The following is a 25,035-nucleotide window of genomic DNA, read 5'->3' on the forward strand; positions in this document are numbered from 1 at the left end:
GGACAGAAGGAGGGACATCCTATATCTGCAGTGGGGGGATGGGGGGGAGCAAGAGGACCTCCAGACATATACCCAAAAGGCATCGGAAGGCAGCAGGGACTAAGTCAATGCCAGGCGCACAACATCATGAACATGGATGCAGTGCAGGAAGAAGTTCAGTGCTTTGACATGAGTGGTCAAGGTGAGTGAGGTCAACTGTCAAGTGGCATCTCCTACCAACTGCACCACTACAGCCCCCATCCCCCACATACCAACAAACTCTTTCCATCAGTACTCAACTCTTCCAACCAGATGCTTCCTCTCGCCCTTACACGTTATCATTGTTTCAAGCCGTCCATCCACAACTCACAGGCCACATACACTGGCAGCTATTCAACCATGACGGGCAGATCACCCAGACACATGTCGCGCTTTCTTGCTGGGGAAGGGGCTGCATATCAAGAGGTGGCAGTGGCATTGAGCCTCTCGAGCCTGTTCCGCCATTCAGTGAAATCATGGTGGACCTGTGACCTAACTCCATATACCCGCTTTAGCCCCATATCCCTTATTACCCTTGGTTCACAGAAATCTATCAATCTCAAATTTAACTTTCACAAGTGAGCTAGCATCAACTGCCATCTGCAGAAGAGCGTTCCAAATGTAGAAGCATTTCCTAACTTCACTCCTGCACGTCCTGGCTCTAAATGTTAGATTATGTCCCCGTGTCCTAGTATTCAAATGTAGGAGAGCTCCAAAAACAGTTACAAATGTTTTGGCAGCCAGAAGCAATAATCCAGCCACTAACCTGTAAATCCTGCATGGTCCCTTTAAATAGCGCTGGTTTGGGGTCCTCCAGGCACTCTAAGACACGTTCAGATGGCCGGGGTTAAGACTGAGCATTGAGTTGAGTGTTAAGTCCCAAAATGGTGTCTATCACTTTAAATCAGCATTGCACACTGAAGCCATTTTCTCCCTACTTTACACGATTCCAGCGTTTGATATCTGCGCCTGCGCTAACTGCTATACCAAGATGGCATCTGGTGCATGTCATGCTGGAAACGTGTGTGTGCATCCAAGGCGCCATCTTGGATGTCTGAGAGGCCATGTAGCACTGAAACAACAGGCGCCCAAAGTGTCCACAGCGTGGTAAGGGCTTGAGATTTGTTTAAGTTTGATATTTAGACCGTATCAGTTCAACTCCCTGATATGTCAATTCATTAGCTGTTTATAGCATGAATTGACTTGGAACTATATGCAAAGGGAGAACTTTCTCAAACGCTGTAAGGAGAGGTATTTTAAAAATGTAGATTCTGATGTTTTTATGATTAAAAAGGTACTACATATTCTGTGAATTATAAGAGGTACTTTCTCAAGAGCTTTAAATAATAGCTTAAAATTCCCCTATTCGTTCTCTTTCTTTTCTTACCTCTCTATCTCTGTTTTTTTTTTTGTTTGTTGTTTTTTTTGGTGATTTGTATATTCTGAGACCTGGCAGGTAACACCTGTCTGTCTGCACACTGATTGCCTTGGCAACGGGCAGTTGAAAAAACTGTCTGTTATCACCAGCATTGTTCTGTGAATTATAAATGCGACTTCATTTCGAGGACTTCATTTCCGCATCGTTCACCTGAGGAAGGAGGTAGCCTCCGAAAGCTTGTGAATTTAAAATAAAATTGCTGGACTATAACTTGGTGTTGTAAAATTGTTTACAATTGTCAACCCCAGTCCATCACCGGCATCTCCACACCTTTTCTTACCAGGGCAGGGAGTGAATCATTCAGGTAGTTTATGGACATCTCCTTGTTCAACCTGTTTTGCATTGCTGTTACTTTTTTGAGTTGCTGGTTCTCTTTCACCCTTGGTCACTCTTTCCTTACCTTTAGTTAACACAGCTGACGCTGACAACATTTTAGCTGAGAAAAGATTGAGAAATTTAAGATTTGAACTATGGTTTCTTGATTGGTTGTCCAGGGTTGACTGGAATCTCCACATGCCTATTTCCTTTGACCTGTGACTGTTTCAGTTCTATGTGGTGTTCTTGCAGGATCATCTATAAACTTCTGGCTTCAAAAAATGAAGGGATAAGAGTGCAAGCTTTAAAAGTGATGGGATACTTTCTGAAACATCTTGCTCCAAAGTACGTACAAGTAAACTTTTATTTAATCTATCTCCTCCATTAGATGGTCAAAAATGCTGTAGGCATATCTTTATAGCATACAACATAAATTGTTTATATTTGTCAACCTGGGTAGGTTTGATTCTTTAAAACTTAAGCATAGTGAAATAAATTAGCCCTAATGTTCAATTCTTGAATCAAAATCCTTTAGTCATAGGCATTAAGATAGCAGTCTTTGTGCACTGATCTGAGATTGGTATTCAAACTGAAATTTTCTGACGGTTGAAAGTGTACTGCTTTCTGTTATAGGCGTAAGGCTGAAGTCATGCTTGGACATGGTTTGTTCTCCTTGTTGGCAGAGAGGTTGATGTTGCACACCAACGTAATTACCATGACGACATATAATGTCTTATTTGAGGTAAGGGTCAAATAATCAAAGTAGTGTTTGTTTAAATAATGTAGAAACACTATCTGCGTATATTTGAGTTTGTTTTCAACATAACTAATTTCGCTAACTCTTTTTGCCACAATGTTTCACCTAACATAAACAAAATCAGTTTTGCAGTTAAACAGATGCATTGTGTTGAATTCAGTTGTAACAGATGAATTATGTATTACATATTTCATCCAGATTTATTCAGCTGGATCATGGTTTTCTACAAATAGTCATCTTATATAAGAAATAACGCAGCTAGATGATTGTCCTTCATACATTAAGGTTGGGTGGCTTGGTAGTTAGATAGCTGGCATTGGACTCTGGGAGGTATTTCCATCCTGCACTACTGAAGTACACTTTCTGTTGAATTACCTAAGGAGTGACAATATTAGTGTTCAAGGAGAGATCTTTAGTGCACAATGCCTCAGCTTGAGGAATGTGAGTTGGGGAGGGGAAAAGAGGGTATGAGGGAAGAAAAGGTCAGGGAAAAGGGTACAATAATTGAAATTAATTTTTCAAATTTGTTTTTTTTACTCCAGGGTGATGAGTCGTAGTCCAGTGTTTGCATCTCTCAAACTTGTTCCTCGGGAACCTTTTCCCCCTTGTAATTTTATCAAGAATGCATTTATTTATCCAAACGCATGCATCTTGGTTCAGTCACATTACACAATCTCACATAGTCGGAATTGGAAGGTTATAACAGATTGCATATTAGATGGGTCTGATCTGAGATTTTTGTTTATTATTGGCCTACTAAGATTTATTTTGTACGTAAAATGTGCTTGTTGTTGTAGGATATTATATCATAATCTGGCTGGCTGTGTTTATTTTCATAAATTTAAACCACTCATCTGGCATGACTAATCTGAATTTGGTATGCATACACACACTTGAAAGAATGCTTCAGGCTGGAGTTTCAAAAGTAAGAGAATAGAGCTTAATGCTACTGAAAATTAGTGTGCCAAGTCCTTCACTTATTTAGAACGTAGGTCATAAGGCGCGACTCCGTAAAGCGCATACGCATCTAAAGTTGGTATGGCTATTAAAGTTGCACCTGGAGAAGTGGCATATCATTCGCTATTGAGGGAGAAAAATTGAGAGAACTAGACAAATGTTGTGATGTGACCGGTGCATGGAGTCATGATTTGTGACCAGCCAGAGTCTTGAGTATGCGGAGACCTTGGAGGAGCTGCTTGGAGTGCAAATAAGTGCTGTTTTCTTGCAGTTGAAGCTACAGCCTAGAGTGTTTCTATCCGTCTCGTAGCATGTGATTTGCAGTATTGGCCACGTGATTTGGATGTGCCTATGAATAGTCCTGATCATTGAGTTAGAATTGATTGTTTTTGCTTTTCTCAATTCAACAACACTATTTTTCTCTTTTCTCCCCCTTCTTATCTCCCTGTACCTCACACTATGGTCAAAAGAGCAGGAGATGAGCTTTCAGGCCTCAATTAATATTGTTCTGTAAAGATGCAGGAAGGTGGTTTGGGAGTGACCCTCCTTCCAATTTTATAGCCTCTTCTTTAGACGTTCCTGGTCTTTGCTTGGTACTTTCTATGGTAGCATGGCTAAAATTGAAAACTTGGCAAGTGAGGAAATTGCAAGTACAACCCACATCTTACTTCTCCATGCAATAACCTGTTAACGTGCCACCACTGTGCAACTCTTCATATCATTAACTTTCTTTCATCATTGCATGTGAGGAAATACCAGAACTGTACTAAGCAACTTGCCAGAAGGGCATGCTTAATTCAATTGCAGGTGTAGATCCACATTCTGTCAATTTGTTAGAGTAGGAGCTTCAGCATGTTGTACTACTGTGTTTATATCAGTACGTACTAGTAGAATAACAAATTGTTGGGGGTGAATTTGACTAGGAATCAGCCTTGGGGCTCTGTTGATATTCCGATACAGTGCTTGAGCTTTATTCATGGTATGAATAATTCAGAATTCCTTAATTTACTGACGTGCAATTCACTGCCAACTACTTATTCTACATTATCCATTGTACCTTTTTGTGAATATTATAAATCTTGGTGGTACAATCCAGATATAGGATAATAAAATTGGCTTATTTGTAAGGATTCCTTTTTATAAGATGCTTCAGTTTGGAAATTTTCTCTGGACTGCAAAATCCAAAAATGAAAACTAAACACATTTGATGTGACCTTGTTTCCCAAGCAATTTGTTTATGCCTCGAGTTTGATTTTTTTTTTAAGATCCTGACTGAGCAGATTTGCACTCAAGTTGTGCATAAGCAGCATCCTGACCCAGATTCATCAGTGAAGATACAAAACCCACGTAAGCAATATATTAAAAATTTTCTTCCAATCTATACCCATCACAACGAGCCTGCTTGCCTCCTCCATTCTCATTTAACCAGGAAATCATAGCAGGAATGTCCGTGATTGCAACCAAAGCTGCTTATGGGGGTTATTGAATGAAGCTATGTTTGTAGCAAGGAAAATTAAACTGTCTTGTTGGAACTCATGGTGGGAAAGGCACTGGGCACCCTGATGGCATGCATCTTAGACCGCTAAGGAAGTAATTGAGAAAATAGCAGAGGCTCTGACCATATGGAAGTTGTGTCAGAGATCTAGAGGGCTGTGAATGTAAACCTTTATTCAAAAAGAGAGAAAGTGATAAATCAGCTAGCTTGTTTGTTCTTGGGATCTTGGCGATGCTGGCAAGGCCACGTTTATTGCCCATTGCTAGTTGACCCGAGAAGGTGTGGTAGTCCTTTTCCTGGAACATTTTTTTATTCTTTAATGAGATGTGGGTGTCGCTGGCAAGGCCAGCATTTATTGCCCACCCATAATTGCCCTTGAGAAGGTGGTGGTGAGCCACCTTCTTGAACCGCTGCAGTCCATGTGGTGAAGGTTCTCCCACTGTGCTGTTAGGAAGGGAGTCCAGGGTTTTGACCCAGCGACTATGAAGGAACGGCGATATATTTCCAAGTAGGGATGGTGTGTGACTTGGAGGGGAACGTGTAGGTGGTGGTGTTCCCATGTGCCTGCTGCCCATGTCCTTCTAGGTGGTAGAGGTCACGGGTTTGGGAGATGTTGTTGAAGAAGTCTTGGCGAGTTGTTGCAGTGCATCCTGTGGATGGTACACACTGCAGCCATGGTGCGCCGGAGGTGAAGGGAGTGAATGTTTAGGAATGGGATGCCAATCAAGCAGGCTGCTTTGTCCTGGTTGGTGTCAAGCTTCTTGAGTGTTGTTGGAGCTGCACTCATCCAGGCAAGTGGAAAGTATTCCATCACACTCCTGACTTGTGCCTTGTAGATGGTGGAAAGGCTTTGGGGAGTCAGGAGGTGAGTCATTTGCCACAGAATACCCAGCCTCTGACCTGCTGTTGTAGCCACATTATTTATGTGTCTGGTCCAGTTAAGTTTCTGGTCATTGGTGACCCCCAGGATGTTGTTGGGGGATTTGGCAATGGTATTGCTTTTGAATGTCAAGGGGAGGTGGTTAGACTCTCTTGCTGGAGATGGTCATTGCCTGGCACTTGTCTGGCGCGAATGTTACTTGAACTGCTGCATCCCTCGTGGTGATGGTGTGTCCACATTGATGTTTAGTAGGGAATTGCAGGATTTCTGACCCAACAATGATGAAAGTATGGCAATACATGTCCAAATCAGGATGGTGTGTGGCTTGGAGAGGAACTTGGAGGTAATGGTGTTCCACAACATGGCTGCTCTTGTTGTTCTTGGCACTAGAGATTGCAGGAGAGGAAGATGCTGTCAAAGTAACCTTGCTGAGTTGCTGCAGTGTATCCTGTAGACTGTATGTGCTGCAGCAGTGGTGGATGGGGGCACCCAGTCTAAAATTGATTGTGAATGAATTTCTAGAGGCCATAATATGGGATAAAATTAATGCTCAACTAGAAGCGCAGCTTTATTAAGGACACTCGCCATGGATTCATGAATGGGAAGTTGTGTCTGACAAATTTAAGAGTTCTTTGAGGAAATAATGGAATGTATTGATGAAGGAAATGCATTGTATATGGATTTTTAAAAGGCATTTGGTAAAGTATTGTATAGGAGAGTCATTGATAAAATTAAGGCACATGGTAGTGAAGGGAAAGTGACGAGATGGTTAGCAAGTTTGTTAAAGTTTGGAAATCAGAGTTGTGGTTAATGTTTTTTGCACTGGAAGGATATAAACAGTATTGTCCCCCGGGGGTTAGTGTTGGGACCATTGATCTTATATATTCAAATGATATGGACTTGAGTGTAGGGAGCACAATATCAAACATTTGCAACTGACCTAAAATTAGGGAGCATGGTTAACAGAAAACTGACTCCAGGGGGATATCGACAGGCTAGTAGAGTGGACAGATAGATGTCAGTTGAATTTTAATGTGAAGAAATGTGAGGTGGTACATTTTGTGAGGAAGCATAAGGAGAGGGCATAGATACTAAATGGTAAACATGAAAGGAGTAATTGAACAGAGATACTTGGGGGTTGAAATACATAGTTCTGTAAAAGTGGGGAGACAAGTTGATAAAGATGTTTAAAATAAAAACACGTGGGATCCCAGGGGTGTACAGTACAAAAGCTAAGCCAATCAAAATCATTGATTAGGCCACAGTCAGCAGATTGTCTCCAGTTTTGGTTGCCTTACTTTAGAAAGGATTTCAAGGTCATGGAGAGTACAGAAGAAATTCATTAAGATGATACTGGGGATGAGAGACTGATTCTTTTCGTTAGAACAGAAAAGATTAAGACATCTGCTAGGTATTCAAAATTATGGGCAATTTTGATGAAGTAAATAGAGAAAAACAATTTTTCACTGGTCAATGAGTTGATAACTAGAGGCCATAAATTTAAGATCATGACCAAAAGAAGGAAGTGAGAGGTTGAGAATTTTTTTTATGCATGGTACTGTTAGGACATGGAATATCTTACCAGAAACAGTGATGGCAGCATCCATAATCAGGCTTTTCAAAGGGACATGGGTAAAATACAAGGGAATGGGGCTACATGAATACCTTTGAGAGCTAGCACGGGTATGGTGGGGTGAATGACTTCCTGCACTAAGATTTAGTGACTCAGTTCTCCAACATACAGGTTTTCCTTCACCTTTCCTGCCTCTCAGTGGGACCACTGTTGCATTAATATTGAATAGTTGTCTTTCAAATCAGCTCCAGATCGAGAAATCGTGATGCACAGTGGATTTTTTCCTCTTGTCAGGATCAGCCAGTCTGTAAATAACACATGAAATATTTAAATGTATACAGTGACTATATTTAATGTTTTGGGAGAGCAGCAGTGGTTTCAGAAGCTTATTTTAATAAACTGTTCTAAAAATAGTGAAAAATCGTAGCATTGTCTGGCTATAAATGAGACTTACACAGATTTATTTCCATGGAGGTGAAATTGCACCGCAAGTGACTATAGAATAAATGTTTCATCAGTGATGAGGACTTCATTATACTGTTGGTTTTGCAATCTGCGCTTGTGAATTAGAACTTTGTATGTAAAAGAAGAATAATAATTCAGTAGCACAAATTTTCTGTTTTTATTTCAGGGGTTTTGTAATTGGTAGGAATGTGAAGTGGTCATATGTTTTGCATTGCTGCACATCCTATTTTCTTTTCAGGTTTTGTATATAATTATTTTTGGAGCAGGTAATACGATAGAGCAAGGAGAGGAAATTGTGCAGGTTCTTTGGTAACAGTGAATCACAATAAGGTTAACTCTTTTCTCCACCCCGCACGCACGCACCCCCCCCCCCCCCCATACTTCAAAAATAGGTTCTAATTGAAGCTTTAAATGGTTTCATCTTGTGTGGTTAACAATTGTTTAGGTCTTGGTTTAAATTCTCACCGTGTAGACTTATTCAAACTCAGCACTTGTTTCAAAACTGTTTGTGAGGTTACCAGAAACTTAAAACCGGAATAGGCAGTCAAGTCCTGGATTATGAACTGCATCTTATTTCTGGTAGGCATCTCATCAACCAGTGACTCATTTTGCTTAGAAAGTATCAAAGCTGGGACTACACTTTAGAGTTCTCCTCTTCCCTCCCCTCCTCCATAAACAAATAGTAAATTTTTGATTTTTATTATTTCTGTATGAAGTGGGTTGTGTCCTTCGGGATGAGATGTCTATGTGCTGAGAATGGGGCATTTCCAAATCAGGCATTGTACAAGTTAGTTGCAGAATAAAGCTTTTTCTGCAGTGGCCCAAAATATTTTTAAACCCTGATTCCAGAAGAGAAGGCCCATGTAACGTTTCTCCATTGATACCGGCTATATTTGCGGCTTTTTAAAGATTGCCAATTTAGTGTAAATTACAGCTGAATCGTGGTTAGTTTTGCACTGTGGAACTAGGCCAAGAAACACACTTAGGTTTATGTGCAAGGTGAATGGTTAAGAACAATATCCAATCTGTAGACTGTGTAAATTTCCAAAAGTCATTGTTTAGTATACTTGCATGAAAAGAAATGTGTCCTGGCCAGAGATTTTGTGTTCAGTTACACATTATAGGAACAGGAGTAGGCCATTCAGCCCCTCGTGCCTGCTCCGCCATTTGATAAGATCATGGCTGATCTGTGGTCTAACTCCATATACCTGCCTTTGGCCCATATTCCTTAACACCAAAAAGCTATCTATTTCAGATTTAAATTTAGCAGTTGAGCTAGTATCAATTGCCGTTTGCGGAAGAGAGTTCCAAACTTCTACCACCCTTTGTGTGTAGAAATGTTTTCTAATCTTCCTCCTGAAAGGTCTGGCTCTAATTTTTAGCCTGTGCCCCCTACTCCTAGAATTCCCAACCAGCGGAAATAGTTTCTCTCCATCCACCCGATCTGTTCCCCTTAATATCTTATAAACTTCGATCAGATCACCCCTTAACCTTCGAAACTCCAGAGAACACAACCCCAATTTGTGTAATCTCTCCTCGTAACTTAACCCTTGAAGTCCGGGTATCATTCTAGTAAACCTACGCTGCACTCCCTCCAAGGCCAATATGTCCTTCCGAAGGTGCAGTGCCCAGAACTGCTCACAGTACTCCAGGTGTGGTCCAACCAGGGTTTTGTATAGCTGCAGCATAACTTCTGCCCCCTTGTACTCTAGTCCTCTAGATATAAAGGCCAACATTCCATTTGCCTTATTGATTATTTTCTGCATCTGTTCATGACACTTCAATGATCTATGTACCTGAACCCCGAGGTCCCTTTGGACTTCAACTGTTTTTAACTTTTTACCATTAGTTGGTTTATCTTCGGTTCTGTTAATCTCTCTCCAGCTATTCCTCTGTCCAATGCTGCACTCAGTTGGGAAAAGAGGGTGGTCAGCCTACAGACTGAAATACTGGCCCATGGCTGAGCAGCTGGGAGAGACGTTGCAAGGATGCATTAAGAGTCTTTTCCTGATTATTTTATTAGAATACATTTCCCTTCCCTGAAGGAGAACAAGAGTATAAAATCTCATCTGTTATTTTAAAATATCCACTATAATGGAGGCCAGCACTGCAGCTTTTATTAGCAATACAAACCCATTTTTATGTAAGTCCAAATTTAATTTGTATAGCATATTATGATGAGCTTAATTAAAATGTGGACTTTTGGGGAATGCTATAAAAGAAAATCATTGCAAATTTTCTTTATATCTTGTAGTCTTAAGAATTACCGAGCAGCTAAAATAACAATTGCTAAGTATGATATTTTTTAGAATACTTTTGATTTGAACATTTCATCACTTTTGACTTGTATGCTGTGATTGCTATTTTTCCAGAAATCCTGAAGGTGATCGCAACATTGCTGAGGAATTCTCCTCAGCTTTTAGAAACCATGGAGGTTCGTCGTGTTTTCTTAGCTGATATGATCAAACTGTTCAACAACAACCGAGAAAACAGGAGGTGCGTTTGCTGTTAATTCAAACTTCAAGTGCTTTAGTTCAGGCTCATAAAAGTGATATGAATAAATTAAGCACACCCACTTTGATTTTCTTAACTCTGAAGTTTGGTCAGATAATTTGGTAATCTCTACCAATCTCTTTGGTGATGTTCTCATCCATCCCATCCGCTTTGGTTCTTCCAGTTTTCTGACACTGGAATATTGGTAATATTAAGGGTGAGGTTGCATAGGAAAGCTTGGAACAAGAAAAAGATGTTGGTGCATCAAGTGCACTCTTTCCACAGTCGATGCATAACTCTCTCAATCATGGACTCCCTTGCTTAAAGACTACAAACACTTAACCTAACCTCATGGGAATCAAGCAAATATATTAATATCGTCATAACACAATCTCTTTTCTCAACTCTTTCAATATATGTATGTACCTCACCTCCAACAACAAGCAGCTCATGGACTTCTTCATCACTCAGATTGAGACCAGATGTTCAGCTGCCTCTGCTGCTTCCTCCTCTTCCCTTGCTCACCAAGCCTAACATTCCCAGAGGCTCATTCCCGCTTTTGTCCTGAACCCGTATTTTTCTCCAGTTTCTCTCTGATCTCCACTCATGGCCCCTCCAAGCTCATCTTGTCTATAAGTTCCACCTCCCTCTCTTTCTTTTGGTCACCCCTCCTATTGCATCCTCCTTTGTATTGGCGTTCATTTTTGTCTGATTGCGCATCTGTGAATCGCCTCTGGATGTTTTTGTACTTTAAAGGCCTTATGGGTTGAATTGAGAAATGGGAAAGGATCTAAGACTATAGTTGGAATTGTGTATAGGACCCCTGGCAGCAGCTCTGAAGTGCTAGATTGTATAAATGCAGAGATTAGACAAGCGTGTAACAAAGGCATAGTGGTCTTAATGGGGGACTTTAACCTTCACATAGATTGGGAAAAGCAGACTAGCAACTGTCAGAAAGGTAGTGAATTTCTTGTGTGTCCTGGATAGTTTTCGACAGCAGTGTGTTCGAGAGGCAACAAGGGGGCAAGCCATACTAGATTCAGTAATGAGTAATGAACCAGATTTAGTTAACAGCTTAACTGTACGTGAACATCTATCCAATAGTGATCATAACATGATCGAGTTCAAGGTAGTGTTTGAAAGGGAAAAAAGTGAATCAGCTGCTAAGATTCCAGATTTGGGTAAGGCCGACTTCAATGGGATGAGACAGAGACTGTCCACAGTAAACTGGGCAAATCTGTTAATGGGTAAAACGACTGATGATCAGTGGGAAATGTTTAAAGAAACATTTAACGTCATAGAGTTATACAGCACGGATAGAGGCCCTTCGGCCCATCGTGTCCGCGCCGGCCATCAGCCCTGTCTACTCTAATCCCATATTCCAGCATTTGGTCCGTAGCCTTGTATGCTATGGCATTTCAAGTGCTCATCCAAATGCTTCTTGAATGTTGTGAGGGTTCCTGCCTCCACAACCCTTTCAGGCAGTGAGTTCCAGACTCCAACCACCCTCTGGGTGAAAAAGTTCTTTCTCAAATCCCCTCTAAACCTCCCGCCTTTTACCTTGAATCTATGTCCCCTTGTTATAGAACCCTCAACGAAGGGAAAAAGCTCCTTAGTATCCATCCTATCTGTGCCCCTCATAATTTTGTACACCTCAATCATGTCCCCCCTCAGCCTCCTCTGCTCCAAGGAAAACAAACCCAATCTTCCCAGTCTCTCTTCATAGCTGAAGCGCTCCAGCCCTGGTAACATCCTGGTGAATCTCCTCTGCACCCTCTCCAAAGCGATCACATCCTTCCTGTAGTGTGGCGACCAGAACTGCACACAGTACTCCAGCTGTGGCCTAACCAGTGTTTTATACAGCTCCATCATAACCTCCTTGCTCTTATATTCTATGCCTCGGCTAATAAAGGCAAGTATCCCATATGCCTTCTTTACCACCTTATCTACCTGTTCCGCCGCCTTCAGGGATCTGTGAACTTGCACACCAAGATCCCTCTGACCCTCTGCCTTGCCTAGGGTCCTCCCATTCATTGTGTATTCCCTTGCCTTGTTAGTCCCTCCAAAGTGCATCACCTCGCACTTTTCCGGGTTAAATTCCATTTGCCACTGTTCCGCCCATCTGACCAACCCATCTATATCGTCCTGCAGACTGAGGCTATCCTCCTCGCTATTTACCACCCAACCAATTTTTGTATCATCAGCGAACTTACTGATCATACCTTTTACATTCATATCCAAGTCATTAATGTAGACCACAAACAGCAAGGGACCCAGCACCGATCCCTGTGGTACCCCACTGGCCACAGGCTTCCAGTCACAAAAACAACCTTCGACCATCACCCTCTGCCTTCTGCCACTAAGCCAGTTTTGTATCCAAAGTGCCAAGGCACCCTGGATTCCATGGGCTCGTACCTTCTTGACCAGTCTCCTGTGGGGGACTTTATCGAAGGCCTTACTGAAATCCATGTATACCACATCCACTGCGTTACCCTCATCCACACGCCTAGTCACCCCCTCAAAAAATTCAATCAAATTAGTCAGACATGATCTTCCCTTGACAAAGCCATGTTGACTATCCCTGATTAATCCTTGCTTCTCCAAGTGGAGACTAATTTTGTCCTTCAGAATTTTTTCCAATAATTTTCCTACCACTGATGTTAGGCTCACTGGCCTGTAGTTCCCCGGTTTTTCCCTACTCCCCTTCTTGAATAATGGTATTACATTAGCGGTTCTCCAGTCCTCTGGCACATCCCCTGTGGCCAGAGAGGTTCTGAATATATGTGTCAGAGCCCCCGCAATCTCCTCCTTTGCCTCACACAGTAGCCTGGGATACATTTCGTTCGGGCCTGGGGATTTATCCATTTTTAGGCCTGCTAAAACCGCCAATACCTCCTCCCGCTCGATGTTAATATGTTCGAGTATATCACAGTCCCCCTGCCGTATTTCTATGTCTACATCGTCCTTCTCCATAGTGAAAACAGATGCAAAAAATTCATTTAGAACCCCTCCTACATCTGCCGGCTCCACACACAGATTGCCATTTTTGTCCCTAATGGGCCCTATTTTTTCCCTAGTCATCCTCTTACCCTTAATATACTTATAAAACATCTTAGGATTTTCCTTTATTTTGCTCGCCAGTGTTATTTCATGGCCCCTCCTTGATCTCCTAATTTCTTTTTTAAGTATCCCCCTGCACTTTTTGTATTCCTCTAGGGCTTCCTCCGTCTTTAGCCTTTTGTATCTGCCAAAAGCCCTCCTTTTTTTCCTAATCCATTCTCGTATATCCCCTGACATCCAAGGTTCCCTGGAGTTCTTGGAACCACCCTTGACCTTTACGGGAACATGTTGCCATTGTATGGTCTCAATCTCCCTTCTGAAAGACTCCCATTGCTCCGATGCGGATTTTCCTACAAGCAGCTGATCCCAGTCCATTTTGGCCAGATCCTGCCTTATCCTATTAAAATCGGCCTTCCCCCAATTTAGAACCTTTATTTCCGGCCCCTCCCTGTCCTTTTCCATGACCACCTTAAATCTCACCGAATTATGGTCCCTCTCACAGAATCGATTTATACCCCTGAGGGGCAAGAACTCTACTTGCCAAAAAAAAGTCATGGACAACGAAAGAGGTATGGGACAGTATAAGACATAAGGAAAAGGCATACAAAAAGGCAAAAAATGGCACAGATCCTGGTGAATGGGAAAGATACAAAGATCAACAAAGGCTCACAAAACAGATAGTAAGAGCAACAAAAAGAGTATGAAAATAAATTTGCAAGGGATAACAAAACGAATACGAAGAACTTTTATAGTTATATTAGGAAAAAGAGGGTGGCCAGGAGCAGTGTTGGCCCCTTAAAAACTGAAAGTGGGGATATTGTCATTGACAATGGGGAAATGGCGGACATGTTGAATAATTACTTTGCGTCAGTATTTACAGTAGAAAAAGAGGATAGCATGCCGGAAGACCCAAGAAAACTAACATTGAATCGGGGACAGGGACTCAATAAAATTAACATAAGTAAAGCAACAGTAATGAAGAAAATAATAGCACTAAAGAGTGACAAATCCCCAGGACCAGATGGTTTCCATCCCAGGGTTTTAAAGGAAGTAGGTGAGCACATTACGGATGCCCTAACTATAATCTTTCAAAGTTCTCTAGATTCAGGAACTGTCCCTCTGGATTGGAAAATTGCACATGTCACTCTGCTTTTTAAGAAAGGAGAGAGAGGGAAACCAGGGAATTATAGACCAGTTAGCCTAGCATCTGTTGTGGGGAAAATGCTGGAGTCTATAATTAAGGATAGGGTGACTGAACACCTCGAGAATTTTCATGTTAATCAGAGAGAGCCAGCATGGATTTGTGAAAGGTAGGTCGAGCCTGACAAACCTGATTTAATTTTTTGAAGAGGTGACTAAAGTAGTGGACAGGGGAATGTCAATGGATGTTATTTATGTGGACTTCCAGAAGGCATTTGATAAGGTCCCACATAAGAGACTGTTAGCTAAGATAGAAGCCCTTGGAATCGAGAGAAAAGTACGGACTTGGTTAGGAAGTTGGCTGAGCGAAAGGCGACAGAGAGTAGGGATAATGGGTAGGTACTCACATTGGCAGGATGTGACTAGTGGAGTTCCGCAGGGATCTGTCTTGGGGCCTCAATTATTCACAATAGTTATTAACGACTTAGACGAAGGCATAGAAAGTCTCATATCTAAGTTTGCCGATGACACAAAGATTGGTGGCATTGTAAGCAGTGTAGATGAAAACATAAAATTACAAAGTGATATTGATAGATTAGGTGAATGGGCAAAACTGTGGCAAATGGAATTCAATGTAGACAGATGTGAGGTCATCCACTTTGGATCAAAAAAGGATAGAACAGGGTACTTTCTAAATGGTAAAAAGTTTAAAAACAGTGGATGTCCAAAGGGACCGAGGGGTTCAGGTACATAAGAACATAAGAAATAGGAGCAGGAGTCGGCCAATCGGCCCCTCGAGCCTGCTCCGCCATTCAATAAGATCATGGCTGATCTGATCCCAACCTCAAATCTAAATTCATGTCCAATTTCTTGCCCGCTCCCCATAACCCCTTATTCCCCTTACTTCTAGGAAACTGTCTATTTCTGTTTTTAATTTATTTAATGATGTAGCTTCCACAGCTTTCTGGGGCAGCAAATTCCACAGACCTACTACCCTCTGAGTAAAGAAGTTTCTCCTCATCTCAGTTTTGAAAGAGCAGCCCCTTATTCTAAGATTATGCCCCCAAGTTCTAGTTTCACCCATCCTTGGGAGCATCCTTACCGCATTCACCCGATCAAGCCCCTTCACAATCTTATATGTTTGAATAAGATCGCCTCTCATTCTTCTGAACTCCAATGAGTAGAGTCCCAATCTACTCAACCTCTCCTCATATGTCCGCCCCCTCATCCCCGGGATTAACCGAGTGAACCTTCTTTGTACTGCCTCGAGAGCAAGTATGTCTTTTCTTAAGTATGGAGACCAAAACTGTATGCAGTATTCCAGGTGCGGTCTCACCAATACCTTATATAACTGCAGCAATACCTCCCTGTTTTTATATTCTATCCCCCTAGCAATAAAAGCCAACATTCCGTTGGCCTTCTTGATCACCTGCTGCACCTGCAAACTAACTTTTTGATCTTCTTGCACTAGGACCCCCAGATCCCTTTGTACTGCAGTACTTTCCAGTTTCTCGCCATTAAGATAATAACTTGCTGTCTGATTTTTCCTGCCAAAGTGCATAACCTCACATTTTCCAATATTGTATTGCATTTGCCAAATCTCTGCCCACTCACCCAGCCTGTCTATATCCCCTTGTAGGTTTTTTATGTCCTCCTCACCCTCTACTTTCCCTCCCATCTTTGTATCATCTGCAAACTTTGATATGTTGCACTCGGTCCCCTCCTCCAAATCGTTAATATAGATTGTAAAGAGTTGGGGACCCAGCACCGACCCCTGCAGAACACCACTGGCTACAGGTTGCCAGTCCGAGAATGTACCATTTATCCCAACTCTCTGCTTCCTCTTAGATAACCAATCCTCTACCCATGCCAGAATATTACCCCCAATCCAGTGATTCTTTATCTTGAGCAATAATCTTTTATGTGGCACCTTGTCGAATGCCTTCTGGAAGTCTAAATACACTACGTCCACTGGTTCCCCTTTATCCACCCTGTACGTTATGTCCTCAAAGAACTCAAGCAAATTTGTCAGACATGACTTCCCCTTCGTAAAGCCATGCTGACTTTGTCCTATTAAATTATGTTTATCCAAATGTCCCGCTACTGTCTCCTTAATAATAGACTCCAAAACTTTACCCACCACAGATGTTAGGCTAACTGGTCTATAATTTCCAGCCTTCTGCCTACTACCCTTTTTAAATAAGGTGTTACATTAGCAGTTTTCCAATCTGCCGGGACCTTTGCCGAGTCCAGAGAATTTTGGAAAATTATTACCAAGGCATCCACAATCCTTACTGCCACTTCCCTCAAGACCCTAGGATGTAAGCCATCAGGTCCAGGGGATTTATCTGCCTTGAGTCCCATTAATTTACTGAGTACCAATTCCTTAGTGATTTTAATTGTATTTAGCTCCTCCCCCAACTATAGCCCCCTGTTTGTCCAGTGTTGGGATATTCTTAGTGTCCTCTACCGTAAAGACTGAAACAAAATATTTGTTCAGCATTTTTGCCATCTCCATGTTTCCCACCATTAATTTCCCGGTCTCATCCTCGAAGGGACCTACGTTTGCCTTAGCCACCCTTTTTCTTTTTATATAACTGTAGAAACTCTTGCTATCTGTTTTTATATTTTTTGCTAATTTATTTTCATAATCTATCTTCCCTTTCTTAATCAATCCTTTAGTTACTTTTTGCTGTCTTTTGAAGACTTCCCAATCTTCTATCCTCCCACTAAGTTTGGCTACCTTTATATGTCCTTGTTTTTAGTCGGATACTATCCTTAATTTCTTTACTTAGCCACGGATGGCTGCCATTTCTTTTACACCCTTTTTTCCTCAGTGGAATATATATTTTTTGAAAGTTGTAAAATAACTCCTTAAATGAAAACCACTGCTCATGTACCGTCTTACCCTTTAATCTATTTTCCCAGTCCACTTTAATCCGCTCTCATACCATCATAGTCTCCTTTATTCAAGCTCAGCACGCTTGTTTGAGAACCAACCTTCTCACCCTCTAATTGGATATGGAATGTAACCATGTTATGGTCACTCATTCCAAGGGGATCCTTAACTAGGACATTATTAATTAATCCTGGTTTATTACACAGGACCAGATCCAAGGTTCCTTGCCCCCTTCTAGGATCAGTTACATACTGCTCAAGAAATCCATCCCTAATACACTCAATAAACTCTTCCTCAAGGCTGCCTTGCCCAATTTGATTTGTCCAGTTAATATGATAGCTATAATTATGGGGGATTTTAACTGTTCCCTTATTAAATGCCCTGACTATTTCCTGATTAATACTTCTTCCAGCAGAGTTGCAACTATTAGGAGGCCTATATACTACGCCCACTAGTGTTTTTTCCCCGTTATTATTCCTTATCTCTACCCAAACTGTTTCATTATCCTGATCCTTTGTCCCAATATCATTTCTCTGTATTACAGTGATTCCTTCCTTTATTAACATAGCCACCCCACCTCCCCTTCCTTCCTGCCTGTCCTTCCTGATTGTTAAATACCCTGGCATATTTAATTCCCAATCGCTGTCACCCTGCAGCCATGTTTCTGTAATGGCCACAAGATCATACACATACGTAGTTATTTGTGCCGTTAACTCGTCCATTTTGTTACGAATGCTACGTGCATTCAGATAAAGAACTTTCAAATATGTTTTGTGACACTTAGTTCCTGCTTTTTCCTTTTTTAACACTTTACCTTTTACTCCATACCTTCTGTCCCTTCCTGACACGCTTTCCTCTGTCTCCCTGCTCAGGTTCCCAACCCCCTCCCACAGCTTTGATGCTGGGTTAATCGCCTTACGCTTTCTAGTTATTTTATCTGTCGTGCCTAAAGTACACCTTTCTGCTGCTCTACGTTTTTCCCTTTCACTTGTTCTTGAACAACTGTTTGTACTATTTGTATTGTAGATTTCCCCTGGGTCTTCCCCTCTCTTGCTGCTCTCAACTTTATTCCCTTCTGACTCCCCGCTCAGGTTCCCATAGATCATTGAAGTGTCATGAACATGTGCAGAAAATAATCAATAAGGCTAATGGAATGCTGGCCTTTATGTCTGGAGGACTAGAGTACAAGGGGGGCAGAAGTTATGCTGCAGCTATACAAAACCCTGGTTAGACCGCACCTGGAGTACTGTGAGCAGTTCTGGGCACCACACCTTCGGAAGGACATATTGGCCTTGGAGGGAGTACAGCGTAGGTATACTAGAATGATACCGGACTTCAAGGGTTAAGTTACGAGGAGAGATTACACAAATTGGGGTTGTGTTCTCTGGAGTTTCGAAGGTTAAGGGGTGATCTGATCGAAGTTTATACGATATTAAGGGGAACAGATAGGGTGGATAGAGAGAAACTATTTCCGCTGGTTGGGGATTCTCGGAGCAGGGGGCACAGTCTAAAAATTAAAGCCAGACCTTTCAGGAGCGAGATTAGAAAACATTTCTACACACAAAGGGTGGTAGAAGTTTGGAACTCTCTTCCGCAAACGGCAATTGATACTAGCTCAATTGCTAAATTTAAATCTGAGATAGATAGCTTTTTGGCAACCAGAGGTATTAAGGAATATGGGCCAAAGGCAGGTATATGGAGTTAGATCACAGATCAGCCATGATCTTATCAAATGGCGGAGCAGGCACGAGGGGCTGAATGGCGTACTCGTGTTCCTATGTTAACTCCAGACTTGACTATTCCAATGCTCTCCTGGCTGGCCTCCCATCTTCTACCCTTTATAAACTTTAGCTCATCTAAAGCTCCGCTGCTCGTATCCTGACTCGCATCAAGTTCCGTTCACCAACACCCCAGTGCTTGCTGACCTACATTGGCTCCTGGTCCAGCAATGCCTCAAAATTTAAAATTCTCATCCTTGTATTCAAATCTCTCCATTGCCACACCCCTCCCTAACTCTAAACTCCGCCAGCCCTACAACCCTCAGAAAACTCTGCATTCCTCCAATTCTCACCACCACCTTCTCAAGGGCAATTACGGATGGGCAATAAATGCCGGCCTCGGCAGCAATGCCCACATCCCATGAACGAATTAAAAAAAAAAAATTCTGGCCTCTTCTGATTCCCGATTTCCTTTGCTGCTCCATTGGCAGCCGTGCATTAAGCTCTGGAATTCCCTCCATACTCCTCTCTTTCTCTCTTCCTTTCTCTCTTCCTTTAAGACACTCCTTATAACCACCTCTTTGTCCAAGCTTTTGGTCACCTGTCCTAACATCTCCTTATGTGGCTCGGTGTCATATTTTGTCTGATAATGCTCCTGTGAAGCGCCTTGGGACGTTTTACTATGTTAAAGGCTGTATATAAATGCAAACTGTCATTGGGATAACTAGTTGTTAAATGACTATCATTGTACACAGCTGAGTGCAAATAGGGGAACTTAAGGCTGAGCAGAATAATTGCTTTTAAACAGTTAAAAATTCTTGTTTTTTCTAAAAAAAAAATCAGTACAGTATTTTAAAAATACTCTTATTGAGGTATCCTCCAACCCTTGTCAGACGTGCCACAGAATTTGGTTGGGTTTGCTTAAAAAATTGTCTGAGGTGCTTCAGCATTCTATATGCTGCAATAATTCATGTATAGGAAAACATATTAAAATATTCAACTTGAATGAAGGACTGTTTCCTCTTGTTTCTGTTAGATATGCTGTGGAGCATTTTTGCCCAATAGAAATCGCTGACTAGCCATAGGTGTGGCTCCTGCGACACTGTTTTAGTCATTTGCACTAATTTTATTAGAAAATGCCTTACATATGCACACACAATGCAGGTAAATGTACTGCACGTTTATATTTACTTAACAAACAGCTACCACCATTCAGTGCGAAACTTGCAGTCTTCCTCTTTCACCAAAGTTTGGAATTCTGCCATGAATTTATCAGTCACAGCACATCTTAATGCAGTGACTAAATTTTTGTACAGCAGTTTGGGTGTTACTTTGACTTTCTCAGTGTGATTGCTGAAAATGTTTATTCTCATAACGGGCTGTGCCAGACCTGCCCCAGAGTGCGATTGGAAGCTGCTTACTCACCCTTTGCCATGATGTGCCGTGTTGGATCTGCTTGTTATTGGCTGGGCCTACTTTCTTCTGGTCGGAGCAGTTATTCCAATTGGCCAAACTGATCTGGGTGGCAGCTCTCCTCTCCATAGAATGTTTCCATGGTGCTGAAGTCCGGCATTATTTCTTGTGTTACAGACCACTGTAGCAAATAACCAATAAGCAGTCACCAAGTAAGAAAAGCACACACAATGATCAAAAAACACTTGCAAGCTCTGATTTTCATCATAGTATTTTACCAGCAAATGCACAAAAACGTTAAAGTACACATGCATACACTGTGAGATCACATACCCAACGACTGTGTCTATTACTCATTTTTATTTACTAATCAAAAGTGCAATTAGCCACAGCTAACATATTGAACAATACTGCTGTAGAGCAATGAAGTTACAGTGCAAAGAAGTTGCTACAGCACAGCTCAATGGGAAGGAATTGGTGACTTTGTTCCAGTGGAACATACTAAAGCGTGACTTCCTAATGTAAAATTAAAAAATCTAAAATCATATAAAATTAACTAATTTTGCATTAGCAAAGCTCTTATCCCGTATCACACCTGATGTGGTGTTTACATTATTAAAACAATGCTTTATACTTTGTTATGGCAGTCAAGATGTCCAAACATTTGGTTGAAAGCCATCTTCCGCATATGAACAAGAGGAAAGCAAATTTTTATTCTTTCAAAAATGGCAGATAAATATAACTTAAAATGGGCTTTTTGAATAGCATAGTAAAAAAAACAATAACCTTAAATTTTACATAGTGCCTTTCACATTCTCAGAACATCGCAAAGTGTTTTACAGTCAATAATGTACTTTTGAAGTCTGATGCTTTGTTGGCAAATGTGGCAGCCAATTTGTTCACAAAAAACAACAAAGGAGATAAATGATGGAGTTTAATCTATTTTGGTGATATTGGTTGATAGTATGTTGGAGATTCCATCACCACTGTTCGTACCAGCTGGAGGGAATGGGTAAATTGGAGGGTCTTTGTTATGTTCCTTCTAGTGGCTAGCTGAGGAGTAACATTGCCACGAGATTTGAGAGAGGCTGCTCATCTGGCTATAATAGATGCATGCCCTAGCAAGACATGTAGAGGAACAGAGAGAGAAATTTCACTCAAAAATTGGCTTTGGTTTTTAAAAAAAGTTATGTTTGATCCTCAACCTACTTTGAGCACAGGACTTTGCTTACTTGAAATTGTCTACTTGTATCCTGATCTTGCCTCTAGTATACCAGTCTTCTCGCCTCTTGAAGGATATGGTACTGTATATCTACATTTTTGTCAGAAGATACTAGTTTAAAAACAGATCTAAGAATATTGTGAATCTTTTCTAGCAGAATTTCATTTTGATTCTAAATTAAGTGGATAGTAATGTGGCATGGAGACGGATTTTTGGAGCATAGAGAGGCTTACTATTTTACTTAACATTTGGCAATATTTCATCCGGATAAAAGTGAAATAGCATATCCCCACCCCCCTCACTTGGGGGGAAAAAACTGCCTTGTGTATATATTCATTGTATGACCTGACTTGTGACAAATGAAAAGAGTGCAAATGAAGAATATTTTGTTTGAGTTTACCTTTTTTCTTTTGAGGGATGTATGTCTGAATTTTGATTACCTGTAGATGAAGATATATTGGCTGCTTCAATCATTTATATATCTTGTATAAATGTGAAGAGCACTTACGTTTTGTCGAACACTTGTGTGTAAGTTTAAAATTTATTTACAGAATCATTCATATCACTCAACCTACTCCACCTTCGGTGTAATTGAATTGCAATAAAGTGCTTTAAAACCATTAAAATAGAACCTATTTTTTGTATAAACTTGATAAGTATTCAGTGTAACATATCACTTACAAAGTGGTCTTGGACCTTTTTTGCCTGTCAGTTAATGTAGCCAATCTTGTGGAATAAAAAAAAGGCTATTGAGTGCTTCCACTTGTGCTCTGCTCTGTATCTCCCTTTTGTACTTAGATTTGTTTGCAGACAAAATATTACCAAAAATCAGAATGTGATTGTTGTGTTGCAGGAGTTTGCTGCAGTGCTCAGTGTGGCAAGAATGGATGTTATCTCTTTGCTATGTCAGCCCTAAGAATTCTGAAGAGCAAAAAATAACAGAGATGGTGTACGCTATCTTCCGGATATTGCTTTATCATGCAGTAAAGTATGAATGGGGCGGCTGGCGTGTCTGGGTGGATACACTTTCAATTACACATTCAAAGGTGAGACTTTTTCGATTATAATCTAGATAAATAACTAATATTGTGTAACAGTTTTCAAATGTGATAATGTCACAGATTGCTGGGACATGCATGTTGCTGCGCAAATTGTTTCATTACGGGTGCATAAAAGGTCAAATATTTAAGCAATTGAATTTCAACATGAACGCTTAAGAGTGCACAATTTCAGGGGAAGTTGCAAAATCAAAAATTACTTTGTCCTTGAATATAATCATTCTAGTTAGTCCTACACTGATTGATGTTGCTTGGTTACTCACTGTTTCAAGAAAGGTTCTGGTGAAGTACAGATTGGTTGCTTTTAATTTTTAAGCCACAAGGAGGCATACATGATCTTTGTGATTGCACAATGAGAATGAAGAGCAGTGGTGAGAATCGGACGATAGAATTAGAAAATATCCTTGTTGCAAGTCCAGTTAATTTAGGTGTGAGGGCTGTGTTCATTATAAAATGAGGGAAAGCCAATTTATGCAGCTACTACTTTGGGCACTTAATTTTTCAGTTGTACACTGAGTTTTTGTGAATTTTACTTGTCTGTTTTTCGTAATCTGGAGAAAGCGATAATGGAAGAACACTTCTACCATGATATTGAATGTTAAAACACAAGTTTTTTTTTCTAACGGCTTTTGCTTAATTTTTTAATACAGAAGTATTAATATTTCTGGTTCTTTGAAGTCAACTTTTAACAATGAATGCATTAAAATCAAATGTAGCTCTGTACCAAAATCAGGAAATATTAGCTGAATGTATTGAAGATTGCCACACCAAATTTTATGTGAAAACTCAGAAAATTTGTTATGGTACTCGGTGTTGTAACATTGTGTTGGATTTGCCAGTGATATCGTGTGTTGGTGAATTAATGCACTGTTTCACAGCATTATAGGATGTGAGTTCTTATGTGAAGAGTTCCCAGTGTTGGAAAGGCCATCACACTAAGGGGCCAAGCAGAGATGAGGTGCTACCCTATAGGGAGCACACGCATCTCCACATCACCCTAAGGGAGGTTGGTGGAGCTGACACATAGTGGCTAAATGTACTTCAATGTGCATTAATTTTTGCAATTGGGATTCGTTATGACTGGAAAGTGTGTAAGGGGTTAAAATCCAACAGGCACACAGCTCAGAGTTCAGACAGACTGGCTGCAGTGGTTTTCACAAGTTGCGAATTACTAAGGAATTTCAATAGAATGTCCAAGGTACTAAATGGTGAGATATGGATGTTGATTTCACATTGCATGGCAATCATTATATACCATTATCAAAGATTGGCCTTGTATTTAATATTGATGAGGGAAATTCAGCCTTTTGTTTCAGTATAACTTCAAAGGAGTTTGGGTTGTATTTTTACGGGAAGCCTTTTTTTAAACCATGGAGTCACTTTCCAGCCAGCAGAAAGATTCTGTGTTTAAGATTGTACCACCCAGCAAAGGAGCTAGGTTAGTTTTTAAACTGTTTATGTATAGAGGGAAAGTAAGTGCCATTTTCAGGGTTCATTGTTGAGACAGAAATGTAAGTAAGCATTCATACTTGGATTGGATAGGTGGATGAAGGTGAAGTGGTTGAAGGGATATGGGAACAGGTTGGGGAAATGTGATTAGAATTAGTTCCTTGCTTGGAGAAAAAAATGCCAACATGGACTGGTTGGGCTAGATGGCTTGTTTCCATGTTGCAACTTCTGTGTATTTCTATGTATCGAGATGAATAGTGAAGTGTATGATTCTCTAACTTTTAGTTAAATAAAACCATCTGTTGGTTTAGAGCTTGAGTCTTGGTCTGATAGAGGCAGGCTGTACATATACTCTGAGAAAAGAATCATGTGGTGTTGCTTGACACATTCCAGTACCTGTTGTGCAGAGTGAGGGCTTTCTGTTGTGCTTCTTGGGTTTAGCTACCATTTACCTAGATACTGGGCAGAAAATGTAAATTTCAGATTGTATGCCTACTTATGGGAGTGGCCAGTGAAGCTGAACCTGAGAAAATATCTCATCTAAAAACCTAAAAGAGACAAAATCAACCTTTGCCACTCTTCCGAACCTTATAGCAGATGGCTAATTTGCCTCACTACCTTTTTGGCCAGGGAAATGGGTTTGGAGAAAGAAATCCATTGAAAATTGATGGTAATATAAGATAAA

General features: G+C 40.9%; 1 protein-coding gene across 1 annotated transcript in view; it reads left to right on the forward strand.

Moving 5' to 3' along the window:
- The window catches only part of lrba (LPS-responsive vesicle trafficking, beach and anchor containing), a 753,934-nt gene that overhangs the window by 137,351 nt on the left and 591,548 nt on the right, over positions 1–25,035 (forward strand). The window contains exons 17-21 of the mRNA XM_067992149.1: positions 2,024–2,116; positions 2,405–2,513; positions 4,751–4,832; positions 10,271–10,394; positions 22,697–22,889. Coding sequence (XP_067848250.1) covers positions 2,024–2,116; positions 2,405–2,513; positions 4,751–4,832; positions 10,271–10,394; positions 22,697–22,889 — 601 coding nt within the window. The remainder of the gene's footprint in view (positions 1–2,023; positions 2,117–2,404; positions 2,514–4,750; positions 4,833–10,270; positions 10,395–22,696; positions 22,890–25,035) is intronic.

This window comes from Heptranchias perlo, chromosome 1 (assembly GCF_035084215.1).
Source record: "Heptranchias perlo isolate sHepPer1 chromosome 1, sHepPer1.hap1, whole genome shotgun sequence".
NCBI classification, from domain to species: Eukaryota; Metazoa; Chordata; class Chondrichthyes; order Hexanchiformes; family Hexanchidae; genus Heptranchias; species Heptranchias perlo.